The sequence below is a fragment of the Drosophila eugracilis genome, unplaced genomic scaffold, assembly GCF_018153835.1.
Source record: "Drosophila eugracilis isolate 14026-0451.02 unplaced genomic scaffold, ASM1815383v1 contig_386, whole genome shotgun sequence".
Lineage (NCBI taxonomy): Eukaryota > Metazoa > Arthropoda > Insecta > Diptera > Drosophilidae > Drosophila > Drosophila eugracilis.
In genome coordinates, this window is record NW_024573245.1 from 293,658 (window position 1) to 307,794 (window position 14,137).

Genomic DNA, 14,137 nt, shown 5'->3' on the forward strand with positions numbered 1-14,137 from the left:
CATAAAACGCTCAGAAGATAAATGTATATTTTATATACGATTAATTTAGGGTCTGGAAAATTAAAAGCGACAAGATGATCGATATTTTGTCGCTGCCGCGCCGGAATAAGGTGTCCGGGAATCCGGCCCTTTTGAAGATGATTTCATTTAAAACCGGACTGCCTATCAACAGTCTGCCGGGATGGGAGCTGATTCCACTCAACTGTAAGCTGCCTATGCTTAAATGCCCCGGGAACCAGGTCATATTCTCGAAGAACAAGATCGGACAGGATGTAAGTCTTACCTACAGAAAACTAATTAGTCCAAAGTTAGAAAAATACTACATTTTCCGGATACCATATCTATATAAATTACATTTGGTATTTCACCCAGTTCAAAAGTGGTAAACAGGAGTTCGAATGCTCTGTTACCGAGCACATTCCAGAGTATAATCCGCTCCACGACTCGAATCTAAAGACCTTTTACTCTAACGAGCGTAACCTGAAACGCTTGCGGGAGAACGGAGAGATAACGCAGGACAATGATGTAATTTGTAACCTGAAAGACTTCAACCACCATCGCCAGGAGTTGCACAAATCGCAGCTCTACTATATTTTACAGGCATACAAGCGAAGGGAGTCGGAGCAATATGATAGGATGCTGATTGCTAATGCGGAGTCAATTACAAAGAAGGATCATCAGAATTTGGCAGCTCGGCACCAGTGCACTGAGGAGGTTCTTGCACGGAAGCAGCTACAGGAGCAGGAACGCCACGAAAGGAAGGTGCACTTGCTGAACATCACTTATGAAAAGTTTAAGCGCTTGGAGAACTTGGCCACAATGCAGAATATGTTGCTGGAACACCGCAAGATGCTTACCAATATGCGAGTAGCTGCCCATATAAGCATGTGTCAGGATCTGATGAGAAAGCTTTTAATCAAGCAGAAGAAGCTCTTTCAGTTCAAAAAGGATCGGTTTAACAAGAACATGCGAATCCTGCGGAAACAAAGGCTGGTTAAGAACACAGAGCACCAGATTCAATCGTGGGGGAAGAGATTGGATGAGCGCATTGCAAATCAGCGAAGAATCAACTACCTCTTACAAGAAGTGGAGAAGGAGCGAGAGGCGTTCATAGATAGACACAAAGCTCTCTACCGAGAAAAGTGGCAGCGAATTCAGGATGAGATTAAGGAGAGAGCTCAAAAAGCCATCGTTGCTCGCCAGCCCAAGAGAAAGCGACGTAAGAAGAAAAAGAAGCCGGAACTCCAAGAGCGGAAACCATCCTTTTGCGATGAGTATCAGACCACTTTCGAAGGTTTGCTGGACAGTGAGCTTTGTTACGCTTTGAATGCTGCTATTGCCATGGAGGGACAGACCGCTCTTACCTTTGCCCCAGATGACCCTATCTATAAGGCGGCGCAATATATACGAGACTACATTATATCTGGATTAAACGAGGACCTCAGCGACGACGAGTGTGCCTTACAGGTACTGATCTCACGAATCAAAGACTTTGTATGCGATGCCAAAAAATATGTGCACTATGTGAGTAGTGGACCTTCACTAGTTCATTTAAGACCATCGCTTATTTTCTGTAATTTCAGAAAGCCTATCAGATCATCGGATTCGCCAGGGACCACAAGGCCATGGAAGTGCCGCCGTCGTTGGCCAAACCGCCAAAGAATCACTCTCGGGCCTCTCATGTCTCCTTTAGCGGCGTGGCGAGCACTATTGGCGTGGGCAGCTACGAGATTCATCCGTTCGTTGACATCCGTCCGTGCGGCGAGCGACGGCCCACGCCGGCGGGATCTTTAGCCTCGTTGGTGGTAAGCCAGATAGGAGAGCAAGTGATCCAAGACAAGGTGCGCCTACCGCACTTGAATCGCAACCAGATCGTGTTTATAGAACACTACCTAGTGAAGTTCAAGCGGGACCTACTGGTAGGCCTGGACAAGTTGGTATTTGCGGCCATACAGTGTCACTTCGAGAATCGCATGATGGAATTACGTGAAGAACTCCTGCTGCTGGACAGGAACTACCTTTTCGAGCAGATTGCCAGGGGCATCCTTAGCTATGCGGTTAACCCTCTTAACTACCAGTCGGTACTTAAGTTGGCTGTAAGCGTTCTGTCCTGCGAGATTATCTGGGAGCTGCAGCAGACCATGCTCAAGCCAGGAATTGATCCCAGGGGTCAGAATCACCCCGTTTCCTGCGGCACCGAGAGAGAACGGGAGACCTTGGCTCTATGCATACCCTAAAAGCCTGATATGGAGAGTTGGGCGATAAAGATTGGTTTCCACACGCTGGTTTTTCATTCCCTAGCAGAATAATTCTTATAAATTGCATGTATTAGTCAAAGAAACATTTAATTTCTATGTATAAAGATGTCCTAAATTTACGTACAGTTTCACTCGATTTTGTTGCAATTGTTTGTGATTAATAAACGCGTATATTGTTCAATAATATGTTTAGTTTTATAAGTTCATATATGTAAACACCTGTTTAACATGTTAACTCTACGGTACTTCAGTAAAATCATGAATGATTCCGTGATGTCTTTAGACAATATAATAAATATATTGGTTAAAACACTTACCTTGGCAAGTGTTGGTATCTATCAATTTGTATAATTTGGCCGTTTTTGTGTGAATTAAACTCGTAAATACTAGTAAAATGAATTTTAATCCAAAAGCGTGGAAGCAACAGAAATAATTTACCTATCGATTGTGCCCCGCAGCAGAACAGCTGTTCCTGGCGATAGACTTAGGACAATCGATTGCCGCCAATGCAAAAATAAATCTTCTTTATTTGTGAAATTTTCCATTCGTTTTAAAAAAGCTTACAGAAAGACCCCAGAGGTCTTCATTATACAGACTGAAATTTAATACAAATGTGGTACAAACTAGAGGATTAGAATGTCTAAGACTATAAATCTCCATTTGGTTATCCACCCCACCGTCGGAGTGGGTTCGCGGTTCACGTAAGAAATGGAAGCCGATAATGAACATCGGTGTTGCCTCCAAAGAAATTTAGTCAGGATATTAGAAAGCCTAGAAATGTTGTCGCGAAAAATATAATATTTGCAATTCTATTGAAAAACAACATAGGAAACTTAGCAATTCGGCTTTTTAACTGTAATTTGAGTAGCACATTTTAATGGCAACATTATGCTTGTACTTTGATTTACAACTAGCTTAGGTAATAACTATTTAGAAAAACTAAATGGCGCCCCATAGGGATACATCATAGAGTTGTAAGGGGCACCAGGAGCACCAAGGAGGGAGAATGGAAACACTTGAGGAGGAAGAGCAGCTGCGACAGATGATGAAGACTTTGAGCCGCGTTTCCGTTTTACCTTAAATGCTGGTTCTGGCTGCGGCTCATCACTGGACTCAGACTCCTCGCTCTCGCTGCTGGCCTCGGTGGCATCATCATCATCTTCGTCCTCGTCTTCATCTCTCGGCTCAACCTTCATCCTTTTTGTTGGAGTCTTCTTGGCTTTTTTGTTCGCCGACTTTTGGTCCTTTTTGGCCTTAGCTGGAACTACCACAGAAACTGGAGCCGGGACAGTGCCAGCGGGAAAAGTAAATCGCTGTTCTCCATAAAAGGCGGTCATCTGGTGCATGACAAACTCCATGAAGGACTGCATGGCAATGTTCAAGTTTGGCGGATTCGGGCAGTTCTTGAGGCCATGAAACCTACCTGAACAATTGCGGCAAATCATCTGGCACTGAAAGGACGTGTGGGCCTGAAAATGCAATTTTGTTATATTTGAATACTAAGGTCTTATATACATGCCTTCTTTCCGCAGATGCCACATATCACATCGACTGTTTTCAGCCTGCCTTTTCCTTTTTTTGACTTTTTTTCGGCTTTCTCTTCCAGATCGCTACTCTCCTCTTCATCCGTAATGGTAAACTGACGTTCCTGAGAGCCCATGCAAACCACATCTTCCTCCGTCTCCTTTTCCTTCCCCTTTTTCACCGGTGATCGATTGTGTTCGACATCAGAATCGGAGTCAGAGGATGACGCCTTCGATTTTGCCGAAAGTACACCAGCCGCCTTGTTGGCCTTTATTGTTGGCGGGAGTGTTACATTGGCGGGTGGTGCGCTGCCTACCATTTCGCCTGGTTCAGGCTCGGACTCCTCATCCGAGCTGCTCGATGAACTGGAGGAGCTATCCCTGTCCTTCTTTTTAGGAGATTTGGGTTCCGGTTTAACCACTGGTTTCGGATCTGACTTTGGATTCATTAACTCTTTCTCTTTCTTGATGCTTATAAGAGATAGAGTTGGTGTTTCTGCCGGGACAGGTATAATAGGTTCAGGAACAGGTGGAGACTCCACGGCAGCAGTGACGGTGGCAGGTTGAAGACTCTCTTGCCTAAAAGACGAGGGGGCCGGGGAATGAGCAGGTAAAGGTGGATCCTCGGTAAAGTTGCCTACGTTGTCATAGTATAGCATGTGACTTTTATCGGGGCTTGCATTCTGATTTTTTCCATGCCAAGAGTTGTTGCGGCCACCGCGCTTGTTAGAGTCCCTAGGACGTTGTCCTCTTCTCCTCCCTCCTCCACCACCTTCACCGCAACCACCACCACCTCTATTTCGTCTGCCGCCCCTCTGGTTTAACTGCTGTACATTCGGCTGCTGTTGAGGATCTCTGAACTTGTTGAAAGCGTTACCATTCTGACCACATCCACCTGCAGGTCCTCTGTCGGGCAAACTGCCATTTGAATGGCCATTGTAGTTTTGATTTCCTCCTCCGGCGCTGCGCCTCTGATGATTCCTGTGCCCATCGGTAAAAAAATGTTTTCGGTTCTGCGATGAATTGTTCCAGCCGGAATTTCCTCCACCGTTCTGCATTCTGGAATTTATATTATTTATAAATCCGACTGCCTCGGAGCACGTGTTGAGCCTATTTTATTATCGATTACAAGCGATAGTCAATAGCGTTACTATCACGGTTCGTTCAAGTCAAATCCGCTAAAAATCGATCTAGCTAGACTTCATAAAAAGTTAAACAAAAAGTGTATTATGCCTGCCCATTTACAAAATGGGTATTTCTGAATCTATGTAATCGATTAATGTAAATGCACTAAAATAGAAAATACTAACGCATAAATGAAGAAATTCTTATGTGAATAAATATTATTGTCGATAGTTTGAGCACACTCAGGAACTGCCACCTCTAAGGCTGTGTCAAGCGTATCAATGGAACTTAAGTTGGAAAGCAAAAATAAAAATGAAACCACCTAAGACTGGAAAGCATAAGAATAAACTCGCTCAAATCACCCAAACCTGGGGAAAGACCAAGTTCAAGCCCCAGAAATATGTGAAACGAGAAGTACCGCCCGAGCCTCAGGCAACCGCAAAACCTTGGCAACATGTGAAGAACGACATGATTGATGATTCTGAGGATCGGGGACACCAAGGTGTAGACAGCAAGGAGGCCAGGAAGTTCATGCAGCAGCGGGAGCAAAACCATCGACGAAATATTATAGAAGCCAACCGATCTGAAGTCACCAAGTGGGAGAGCTTTGACGAGGAGCAGCAATCTACTTCCAAAAATACAAAATCCAGAATAAAGGCTAAACCATCGAAGGAAAAATCTCGTTTGTGGCAATGCAATTTAAAAGACGGCGAACTTCCCACTGCCGTTGAGAAGTTTACCTTTTCAAGAGCGCAACTTTTACCGGAAGAAACTAACGAAAGGCCTGAGTATGTCTAATAACAGAAGCTCTCTTAAATCAGCCATACAAGATTTAAAAAGAAATCAAGAGCTAAAGGAGGGCAGAAAATGGCAGAAAATGGGACAGAATGTGAACAATCCGTTTCTCAAAAAAGGGCATAATAAATGAATAAGAATAGGTTAAGCGTAAACAAAACTTATTCACATCTAGTACTGAATGTCATTAAAGGGAATGTTAAAAAATAAATTGTAAGAGTACAAATTTTAAATTTTAAAGCTAAACAACCAATTTGAAAAAGTGAAAAAAAGTTACTCGGGTGACAAGTCAGAAATGTATACACAACATTACTTCACACTTTATGCAAATCTTAAAAGTAGTGGTACAAATACATGTGGAATAGGTCGGCGAAAATAAATAAACTAAACAGAATTCGTATCCTCTGGAAGGAGAATCAAGGGGAGATAAACGAGACGCCCACGGCGCTATAGTTTCAGGCAAATCCAGATGAACCTTCAACCATTGGCGTTGTTCAGCTTTGCGATGAGCTGGTTAAACTTGCCATTGTTGGTCACCGATTTTTTTGACGATCGCACTTGCTCTGGAGAGTGCTCCAGAAAGTAAACGACGATAAATTCGAGTGTTTGATTGGCTTCCTTGGGGTACATCATGTTGAAGGTATAGTAGTAGCAGATCAACTGGGCCAGAATATCCGGCAGGTCGTCGTCTTTGGCGGCAAACGTTGCCATTATTTGACCCTCGATGTAGACCTTCGCCTCCATCTGGGATTCCACGCCATCAGCCGTTGTTATGGGTGAACCTATAGAAAGAGAAGGAGAGTTTTTGTATTCTTGTTATTAGAGCTTTTGTTTGTTATATAGAAAAGTATACTCCAAAATAATTCGATATTGTTTTTGTTACTTCTAAATATACTTACTGACTAGAGCTACCCAAGGGGCGTTTGTGGGATTCGTGCACTGTAGCGCTTCCTTGCTGAGGGAACTAATCTCCTGGTGCTTAAAGATGTAGTCGGGATCCTCGTTAAAATGATACGCTATGCCACGCAACAAATTTGCGTTAGTCTCCTCCAGGGCGCTGATCTTTTTTGTTCTTCGAACTCTTGAAGAACCTGAAAAAGCGCTCCTTTTCACCAGCAAAGCGTTTCTCCAAAGCCCGGGGATCTATGGACATCAGGAGCTCGAAGTGCTGGTACAGCACATCCTTGTCAAAAATATATGGCCAATTGTCCTTGATGGCCGTAATGTCCGGGATCTTTTCGCTGTTATTGAAGAATGAGCGCTGCAGCGGGAAACACTCTTTCATGTATTCGCTAACGATGGACTGCTCCATGGGGGAACTACCACGATAGCTAGAAATAAGATATTCCTTTTTCTGCTCCAGATCCTTATTTAGAGCAAGTGCTTTGGCGTCACCGTTAGAAGCACCACCAGCAAATTTTCGTTTTTTGTTCGAGATGTGGATTTCAAAGGTTCCCGAGCTTCCCCGTTTTTGCGGTTTGTTGAGGGTGTTATTTCGGTTAATCATCTTGGAGATAAGCGACTGCGGCGTGGTGGCAATAAACTGACCCTCACGATCCTTCTCAAGCAAGGAGTCTGGATATTTTTCGGCAGCCTGCAGTGCTACCTGACGGAACACTCGTTTTGGGATGTGACCAGATACCTCACGGAGGGCCTCAACTAAAATATTGGCCAGGGTATTTAGGCGTTTACCCAAACTACCCTTTCCTTTTAGCAGCTTCATTACGTCCCCAGGCACCCTATTCCACGGTATTAAGAAATCCTTAAACAACGCTGAGCTTTTTGCACTTGAAGGAGTTACACTGGACAACGACACGGTCTCGTCATTGGAAACTGTGGAATCATTTGGGTTGGACACAATACTGCTGTTGGCATAAAAGCTAGGATCTACAGAGCTTCCGGCGCGTTCGGATCGATTGAGCGGCGATGGTGGAGGTAGTACCACATACTCCTCAGACTCGGCGAGGAGCATCAGTAGAATTTTCTCCTTGGCTGCGAAAAGGAGTACATCATCCTCACATATCTCGCAACCGTTGCTTTCTAAGACAATCGTACTGCCGCACATACCGTATTTTTGGGCTACCAAGGTAAAAAGAAAATTATATTATTAAATAAATAAAATAAAAACAACAATATCGGCTATTGAAGCAGAGAAGATAGATTTCAATTAAAGATATTGGCATTAAACTTTTTGGTTTACATATATATTCCAACTGGACAAAACTGACTTAAGGTACTTTTTTACATATCCGAAAGTGTTTAAGTATTAAATTCTTGTCCAATTCGACATGCATTTCTTACCCTTTTCGATCACATCCTTTCGTGTGGGCAAGGACATGAAAGTCTTTTTGATCTTGCGATCGGCGCTGCATATAGTAATCAATACTTTGTCAGTCAGCTCGGTTTTGGGCCTGCCCTCGTCTCTTTCGTCACTCTGGCGTGACGCAACGGAATGTGACGATTCTACGGGGTTCAAAAAGGTAAGATGTAAACATTAGGCAACCGTTTAAATTAGACAAACAAATCTAATTTCTCACCGCAACACTCTGGCTTTTTCGCTCCTCCTGTTTGTACACCATTTTCGATTGTTGCTGCCTTTGCGGCCGGCGCTTGGTTTGGATTTGTTTTCGGACTAATCGGCGTCTGCTGAGCTTCCTGATCACCAACGGAATTGGTGGGCAGTGCGGGGGCAACTTCCATGGTTTCTACTTTTGTTTGTGCGGGTCCAACCAAGCCCTATTTTCTGTGTTTTAGACCTGTACCGTGAAATAATATTGCAGAATAGGGATGTAAAAACTACATCGATGCTTGGTGGACTACTATCGCGATAGTATCGATACCGCGCGTTCTAGTGTTACCGTCGCGCGCGTTGCAAATTTACACATAATCACCCCTTGCCGTATCGACGGAAAAATGTTATCTGTGAATGTTGCCAGTGTTTTCATGTTATTGAAATTCACTCCCATTCGTGTGACGACTAGAGCTGTAATCAATGATTAAATCAATTTAGAGATCGAATTGTTTACAGCTCCACTGTTTACATTGCTGTCTATTAAATTTTGTTTTTCTTAATATTTAATTTCATACATTGGCGGTGGCGTTAACCCGTTCCAGCGGGGCATCCAAAAAATTATTTCCTCTACACGAAAGGAAGTATCTTAATAAAAAAAAGAACTGGATTCCGAATTCAGCGACGAAGAAGGCGGGAAAAGAAGCAGACCACATCGCCAAAAGATAAAAAGAATAAACGAGGGCGCAACTCTATAGTTGACGATACCTTCTTCAAGTTAGACGAGATAAACGATTTTTTGGAGCAGGAGGACGCCAAAGAAATGAGACGGCTGAACAGCAAGCGACGTGTGGAGCAGACGGATGATATAGACCACTATGCAGAGAATTTCGGCCTAGGAGACGATAAGGACGGCAATGTCAACTATGCAGATTTCTTCGATATGGATGAGGAACTGAAAATCCAGAAGAAGACGAGTTTGGTCAAGGCGAAGAAAAGACAAAGCAGATCCTGAAAAGGACCAGGATGAGGCAGTCAGTAAAATAGATGAATCAGAATTTGTGGCAAAAAGTGGGATAGAGCCCGCCAGCGACTCAGAAACAGACTCAGAGAAGGAAGAAGATCACCAAGAACCGACCCCACCTCCCTCCCAATCTTCCAATGAAGTGAGAGAAGTACGTTTGTTCCAACGCATATGCGACTACGAAGTTGTTGTACTGGCCGAAAATCCATGGCAGCTGAAGGGTGAGGTCAAAGCAGCCAATCGACCCCAGAATTCGCTCCGTGAGGAGATCCTCGACTTTGACTCCACTTTTCCACTTCACGAAGAAGGAGGCAGATGCCAAGCTGCTGATGAGTATCACCAAGAACCGCAATGTTCAAAAGGTAACTGCAATCGTTACTGAAGTATTGTTTTTATACTTTGTTCGGCAAAGACTTATATATTAAGGAAACTAGCATTCTGTTAGAAAATCTCTTGATAAAGTTTTCGAGTCAGATTTCCCATTTTAAGATAATTGCTGTTTAAAATTTAAGTAATTTTTAAGCTTTCAATGATTTTTAAAAAACTCGATTTGCTTAGTTCAACACAACTTATTCGTCAAGGAATATATCATAAATTAAGTTGAATATGCAACCGCAAGGAGAAAACAATAAATTTTAAATTTCTTTTTCCCAGCTCTGAAGTCATCCAAGGCGTTCTTTAACAAACTGCAGGACACCACAGCGTCCATAGATGCTAACAAGCGACCGAAAAAGGATCCATCTAAAGCAAATGCCAAGAAGCTGAAGCTTTAAATGAACATTTTAAGACTCCTCCATTTGCCTTCAGCCAGCCAATTTTTTTGGTCTCCAGTCACGTGCCAGAAAATGGCCACTAGCACACACACAACCACAAAGGATTCCTATTTGCAAGAATAACTTAGGCAGGTCCTGCGAGTGTAGCCAGTGCATAATTTGAGGCTCCATGGGAGATGCCATGCGCTCGAACTTTTAATGTTCCATGTGCGAGTCTCCTGCGTAAGCATATGTGTTGTGTGGGCGATTTTCATGTGGCTATGTGTGTGAGTCAAGGACATTCATTGCCCTGGTGATGCGATTAGGCACGCGTGTAGTGTGCGGAATATGACTATTTTTAGAATTATTTACTTAAAATAAACTGTTTGCTATGTAAATAGAATCTTAATTAAAGGAAACTGCAAGTAGCCGTTTGAACAATTTTAGAAGTTATTTCGGAGTGGAACAGCATTATAATCGAGAGGATTTGTATGATTTTATTTCATATAATAAGGTATTTTTAGCTTTAAATGTTGTCTTGTGGGACAAAAAATAATTTGTTTTAAAATGTAAAATGAATATACGTTTTATTGACTTTTACTTTACTTAACTTTCTTTAAATACAAAAATACAGTAACAAATAGTTTAATATTTTAAATCGCATTATTTCACCACGATTTACTGTTCAAGTCGGGACTCAAGTCGAACAAAAAGGTGAATTTATTACTCTTTAGCAAATATCCTCACCGCAGTGGGTCTTGTTATCGATATTTTATAGTTTCAAACAAATTCCGACGTCGAGAGTTGAATCGGAATTCGTGATATATCGATATTATAGCATAGCACGTGTAGTTGTGTTGCATTTAAAATATATTTCTGCCCGAGTTAATACGCATCAGACGCCCAAGTTAAGATGGTTAAAGTACAGAAACCGCAGCCTAAATCGCTTAACAAGAGCAGCAGCATCGAAGGCGTGGCCAAGAAAAAGGGCAAGCCAGAGAAGACAAAAAAACTACCCGCCGAAGCCATTGAATCGACTAGCAGCAAAAAGGAAAAAAACGCGGTTGTGCAAAAAAAAGATGCCGTCAAAAAAGACCCAAAAGTAGTTAAAAAGGAGGCTGAGAAGAAGCAGCCAAAAGCGGCCAAGAGGCCCCTGATTTTAGCGCCACCAGAGTCGCCGGTTGCTCCTAAAGAAAAGAAACCTAAGGCAAAGCCAGCTGTGTCGACAAAAAAGATTGCAGCCAAGAAGCCTCTGATTTTGGCTCCTCCAGAGTCCCCAGTGGCACCAAAAAAGCAGGATAAAAAGCTTAAGCCTGCACCCGTTGAAAAAGAGTCAGCTCCAGCCAAGAAATCTGTTAAGGAATCTGCCCCAGCAAAGAAGACTGCAGAGCCTGCACCTGGAACCAAGAAAACTCCATCTAAAAAGTCTGCACAAGGTGCTCCTCCAGCTAACGAGACAGAAAAGATTGCTCCTCGAACCAAGAAGACGGTAACAGCTGTTCCTGAAGCAAAGAAATCCCAGAAGCCAGTTACTGAGGCACCCAAAAAGTCTCAAAAACCCGCTAAGGAAGTTCCTCAAACTGCCAAGGCTCAGCCTGCTGCCCAGCTCCAAAAGAAGGCAAAGTCGGTGCAAAAGCTCTCCAAACCCGTGAAGGCGCCAAAATCTAAAAAGCCCCTCAACAAGTCCAAGCCTAGTCAAGTCAAAGGCAAGGCCAAAAAGGAGCCGGCCAAACCCAAGAAGCAAGTTGAGCTAACCTTCGAACTAAAATCGTTCGACGAAAAAAGGTACCAGGAAATAGTCAGTGAGAATAATGTGACGAAAGTCTGCCAGGCTTTGAAGTCTTTAGTGTCAGAGGAGGTAGCCAAAAAGAAGGCTACCTCAATTTTCACCGACTACCGATACATACTGCAGGTATGCAGCTACAAGATACCCAGCTGTCCCAAACGCATGGTCAAGTTGAACCTAAAGCACTCACTGGTGGGCAGCGACGACGATGTGGCTCTCATTGTGACCGATTTGCAGCGTGGTGCCAAATTTGAATCTGATCCCACCAAACAGCACTACGAAGATCTGCTGCGTGATGCCGCCGTGCAGCAGCGTTTTACCATCTACCCATTCAACCAACTGCGCAATGAAATGGGCTCTTTCGAGGCCAAGCGCAAGTTCCTTAACAGCTACGACTACCTGTTGTGCGACGGTCGCATCTCGGGTCATGCTACCTCATTTTTGGGCAAGGTAAGAGAAACGCCTGATCCTTTTGCTAATGAGTACATTCCAGGAACACAGAGTACCCTTCTTTTGTCACAAGATAATCCTCATAGAACCGAGAAGGTTTTTAGAGGGAAGGAAATTCGTGTACTTTGGGTTCTTAATCTAAATCAGCATTCATGAACAAACTGGGATACCTACCTACATTTCTATAACGTCTTATTTCCATTTGCAGAACACACAAAAAGCGCGCAATGTCCTCCATTCTGTGCGCCTGAGCAAAGTCGGCTACCAGCTGTCACAGGAGGTGAAACGAGCTCTAAACCGTACGGCATTTAGGCAGTTGGCGAAGGGCGATCTGACGGCCATTCCGGTGGGCAATCACGAGATCAGCGCTGAGCAGCTAGCTGAAAACATTTTACTGGTGAGCAAGCAGCTCCAGCAAGTCTTTCCCGGTGGCCTGGCCAACATTCGGTCGATGTATCTGAAGATCGACATTGCGGGCACTTCGGCCCTACCGCTGTATGTCAGCATGTGTGCGCCACCAGCGGATACGCCCTATGTGGTGGGTCCTCGGGAGCAGCGGATGCTTAAACTTAAGAAGCAGGCCAACGAGGTGCTGTCCAAATTTGCATTGACCAAGGATGCTGACTTCATAAAGTTGACCAGGGATCAGGTCAAGCGCAAGGCCGAATTGCGCGTAGAGAAGGCGGCTTTGCTTGCCGCTGATGCTGCTCCCAAGGACAACGATGGCGAGGACACTGCCGTGCCGACTAAAAAGGCACGCAAGGACTCGAGCAGCGAGGGCGCCAAGGCTGAGGCAGAATCCGATGAGGAGGAGGAAGTCGAGGAGGCTGAGGACAGTGCCGGCGAAAGCGGCGAAGATGGTGACGATACTGATGAAGATGACGATGATGAAAATGACGACGATGATGACGACGAGGATGACGATGAGGAAGATGATGACGAGGAAGAGGACGATGATGATGAGGATGATGAGTGAATATCCCCATTGCAGTTCGTTAGTTTTAGTTTTATTTCTACTACGCAAACTAATCTTGCTATAATTCCGTTTGCAATTTTTACAACAGTTTTAAGTAATAAATGAGTGTTTTAAGTATGGAAATATTATTGGCTTTTTAAACTAAGGAAAGTATTGGTTCGGGTCAGTGTCAGTCATTCACCAAAATAAAGATAAAAGTCTATTCTAGAGCAATGCAATGAATCAGATATGCAGCTTTTGTTTGATTTAAGGATGTAAATTTAAACTTACTCGTATATAATTACACAAAAAACATTGGCATTGCTTAACAAATTAAAAATACTTTTCTGGGTCAGTGTCAGTAAATATGCAAAACTTATGATATATATGTGAATTTTAGTAGTCAGCTTGTAACATTCCTTTGATTTGTATTTCCAATTAATTATTCTATCTTAAATAAAAATATGTTGGAAATTATGATGAATATTTTAAAATTCAAAATTTTAATTCAGTAAACTCGTAGCTATTCGCTGATCAAGTATAATAACTTGTTGTTTTGTAAATTCAAATTCATTCAAGTGAGTGTTAGGCTTATAATAATAAAAAAGTTCTAATGGTTGCATTCAAAATGAAATTAAATTTTAAAATCTACAAACAGAAACCAATATCTTGAATACAAATGTTGAATGGTTTACCCACTAAAGTTATTTGCATATGAATGGGTTTCTGCAACAATCGATGATATGCAAATCGCTGAAACAATATAATTTGTAAAATCATTTATTACGTAATGGTTTGCAAGTGATACGCATGAATATTCATACATAAAATCATATATGCATATGGTCAAATCAGGCGTGGACCTTATGGTCGGCGATTTTGAATGCCTTTGCCAGATTGCTTGTTCGCGGGAAATGGCTCAGATTCCCGGTTGACGTATCGCAGCTCAAAGTGGATGCC

The 14,137-nt window shown here is 43.0% G+C and overlaps 5 protein-coding genes and 1 long non-coding RNA gene across 6 annotated transcripts; 4 read left to right on the plus strand and 2 right to left on the minus strand.

Annotated features, from left to right (window-relative positions):
* Nucleotides 1–10: 10 nt before the first annotated feature.
* Nucleotides 11–2,442, plus strand: LOC108106122. The gene is made up of 3 exons (XM_017213001.2): nt 11–272; nt 373–1,524; nt 1,584–2,442. The coding sequence occupies exons 1-3, from the start codon at nt 75–77 to the stop codon at nt 2,235–2,237; spliced, it is 2,004 nt and encodes a 667-aa protein (XP_017068490.2). The 5' UTR covers nt 11–74; the 3' UTR covers nt 2,238–2,442.
* A 656-nt stretch (nt 2,443–3,098) lies between these two features.
* LOC108106124 (protein mushroom body miniature) lies at nt 3,099–4,928 on the minus strand. The gene is made up of 2 exons (XM_017213003.2): nt 3,778–4,928; nt 3,099–3,727 (listed from the first exon to the last, which is right to left on the minus strand). The coding sequence occupies exons 1-2, from the start codon at nt 4,837–4,839 to the stop codon at nt 3,185–3,187; spliced, it is 1,605 nt and encodes a 534-aa protein (XP_017068492.2). The 5' UTR covers nt 4,840–4,928; the 3' UTR covers nt 3,099–3,184.
* Nucleotides 4,929–5,126: 198 nt separating this feature from the next.
* Nucleotides 5,127–5,912, plus strand: LOC108106127. The gene has a single exon (XM_017213007.2). It carries the CDS (start codon nt 5,219–5,221, stop codon nt 5,702–5,704), a length of 486 nt encoding a protein of 161 aa, XP_017068496.2. The 5' UTR covers nt 5,127–5,218; the 3' UTR covers nt 5,705–5,912.
* A 66-nt stretch (nt 5,913–5,978) lies between these two features.
* Nucleotides 5,979–8,506, minus strand: LOC108106123. The gene is given in 5 exon segments (XM_017213002.2): nt 5,979–6,483; nt 6,601–6,769; nt 6,771–7,780; nt 8,003–8,164; nt 8,239–8,506. Coding segments are annotated over 5 exon segments (1,809 nt in total). The 5' UTR covers nt 8,402–8,506; the 3' UTR covers nt 5,979–6,178.
* Nucleotides 8,507–9,172: 666 nt separating this feature from the next.
* Nucleotides 9,173–10,439, plus strand: LOC108106078. The gene is made up of 2 exons (XR_005993868.1): nt 9,173–9,596; nt 9,889–10,439. It is a non-coding gene; the product is annotated as an uncharacterized LOC108106078 (long non-coding RNA).
* A 371-nt stretch (nt 10,440–10,810) lies between these two features.
* On the plus strand, nt 10,811–13,321 carry LOC108106183 (ribosomal L1 domain-containing protein CG13096). Its single transcript, XM_017213107.2, has 2 exons — nt 10,811–12,222; nt 12,431–13,321. Exons 1-2 carry the CDS (start codon nt 10,900–10,902, stop codon nt 13,196–13,198), a joined length of 2,091 nt encoding a protein of 696 aa, XP_017068596.2. The 5' UTR covers nt 10,811–10,899; the 3' UTR covers nt 13,199–13,321.
* Nucleotides 13,322–14,137: the final 816 nt, after the last annotated feature.

Excerpts from the sequence above, each read along its gene's own strand:
- LOC108106122 (XM_017213001.2), top strand. The coding sequence starts at position 75 with ATGATCGATATTTTGTCGCTGCCGCGCCGGAATAAGGTGTCCGGGAAT. Across the intron at positions 273-372 it reads AGAACAAGATCGGACAGGAT|TTCAAAAGTGGTAAACAGGA; the intron begins GTAAGTCTTACC and ends TATTTCACCCAG. Across the intron at positions 1,525-1,583 it reads CCAAAAAATATGTGCACTAT|AAAGCCTATCAGATCATCGG; the intron begins GTGAGTAGTGGA and ends CTGTAATTTCAG.
- LOC108106124 (XM_017213003.2), bottom strand. The coding sequence starts at position 4,839 with ATGCAGAACGGTGGAGGAAATTCCGGCTGGAACAATTCATCGCAGAAC. Across the intron at positions 3,728-3,777 it reads GTGGCATCTGCGGAAAGAAG|GCCCACACGTCCTTTCAGTG; the intron begins GCATGTATATAA and ends TTGCATTTTCAG.
- LOC108106127 (XM_017213007.2), top strand. The coding sequence starts at position 5,219 with ATGAAACCACCTAAGACTGGAAAGCATAAGAATAAACTCGCTCAAATC.
- LOC108106183 (XM_017213107.2), top strand. The coding sequence starts at position 10,900 with ATGGTTAAAGTACAGAAACCGCAGCCTAAATCGCTTAACAAGAGCAGC. Across the intron at positions 12,223-12,430 it reads CTACCTCATTTTTGGGCAAG|AACACACAAAAAGCGCGCAA; the intron begins GTAAGAGAAACG and ends TTCCATTTGCAG.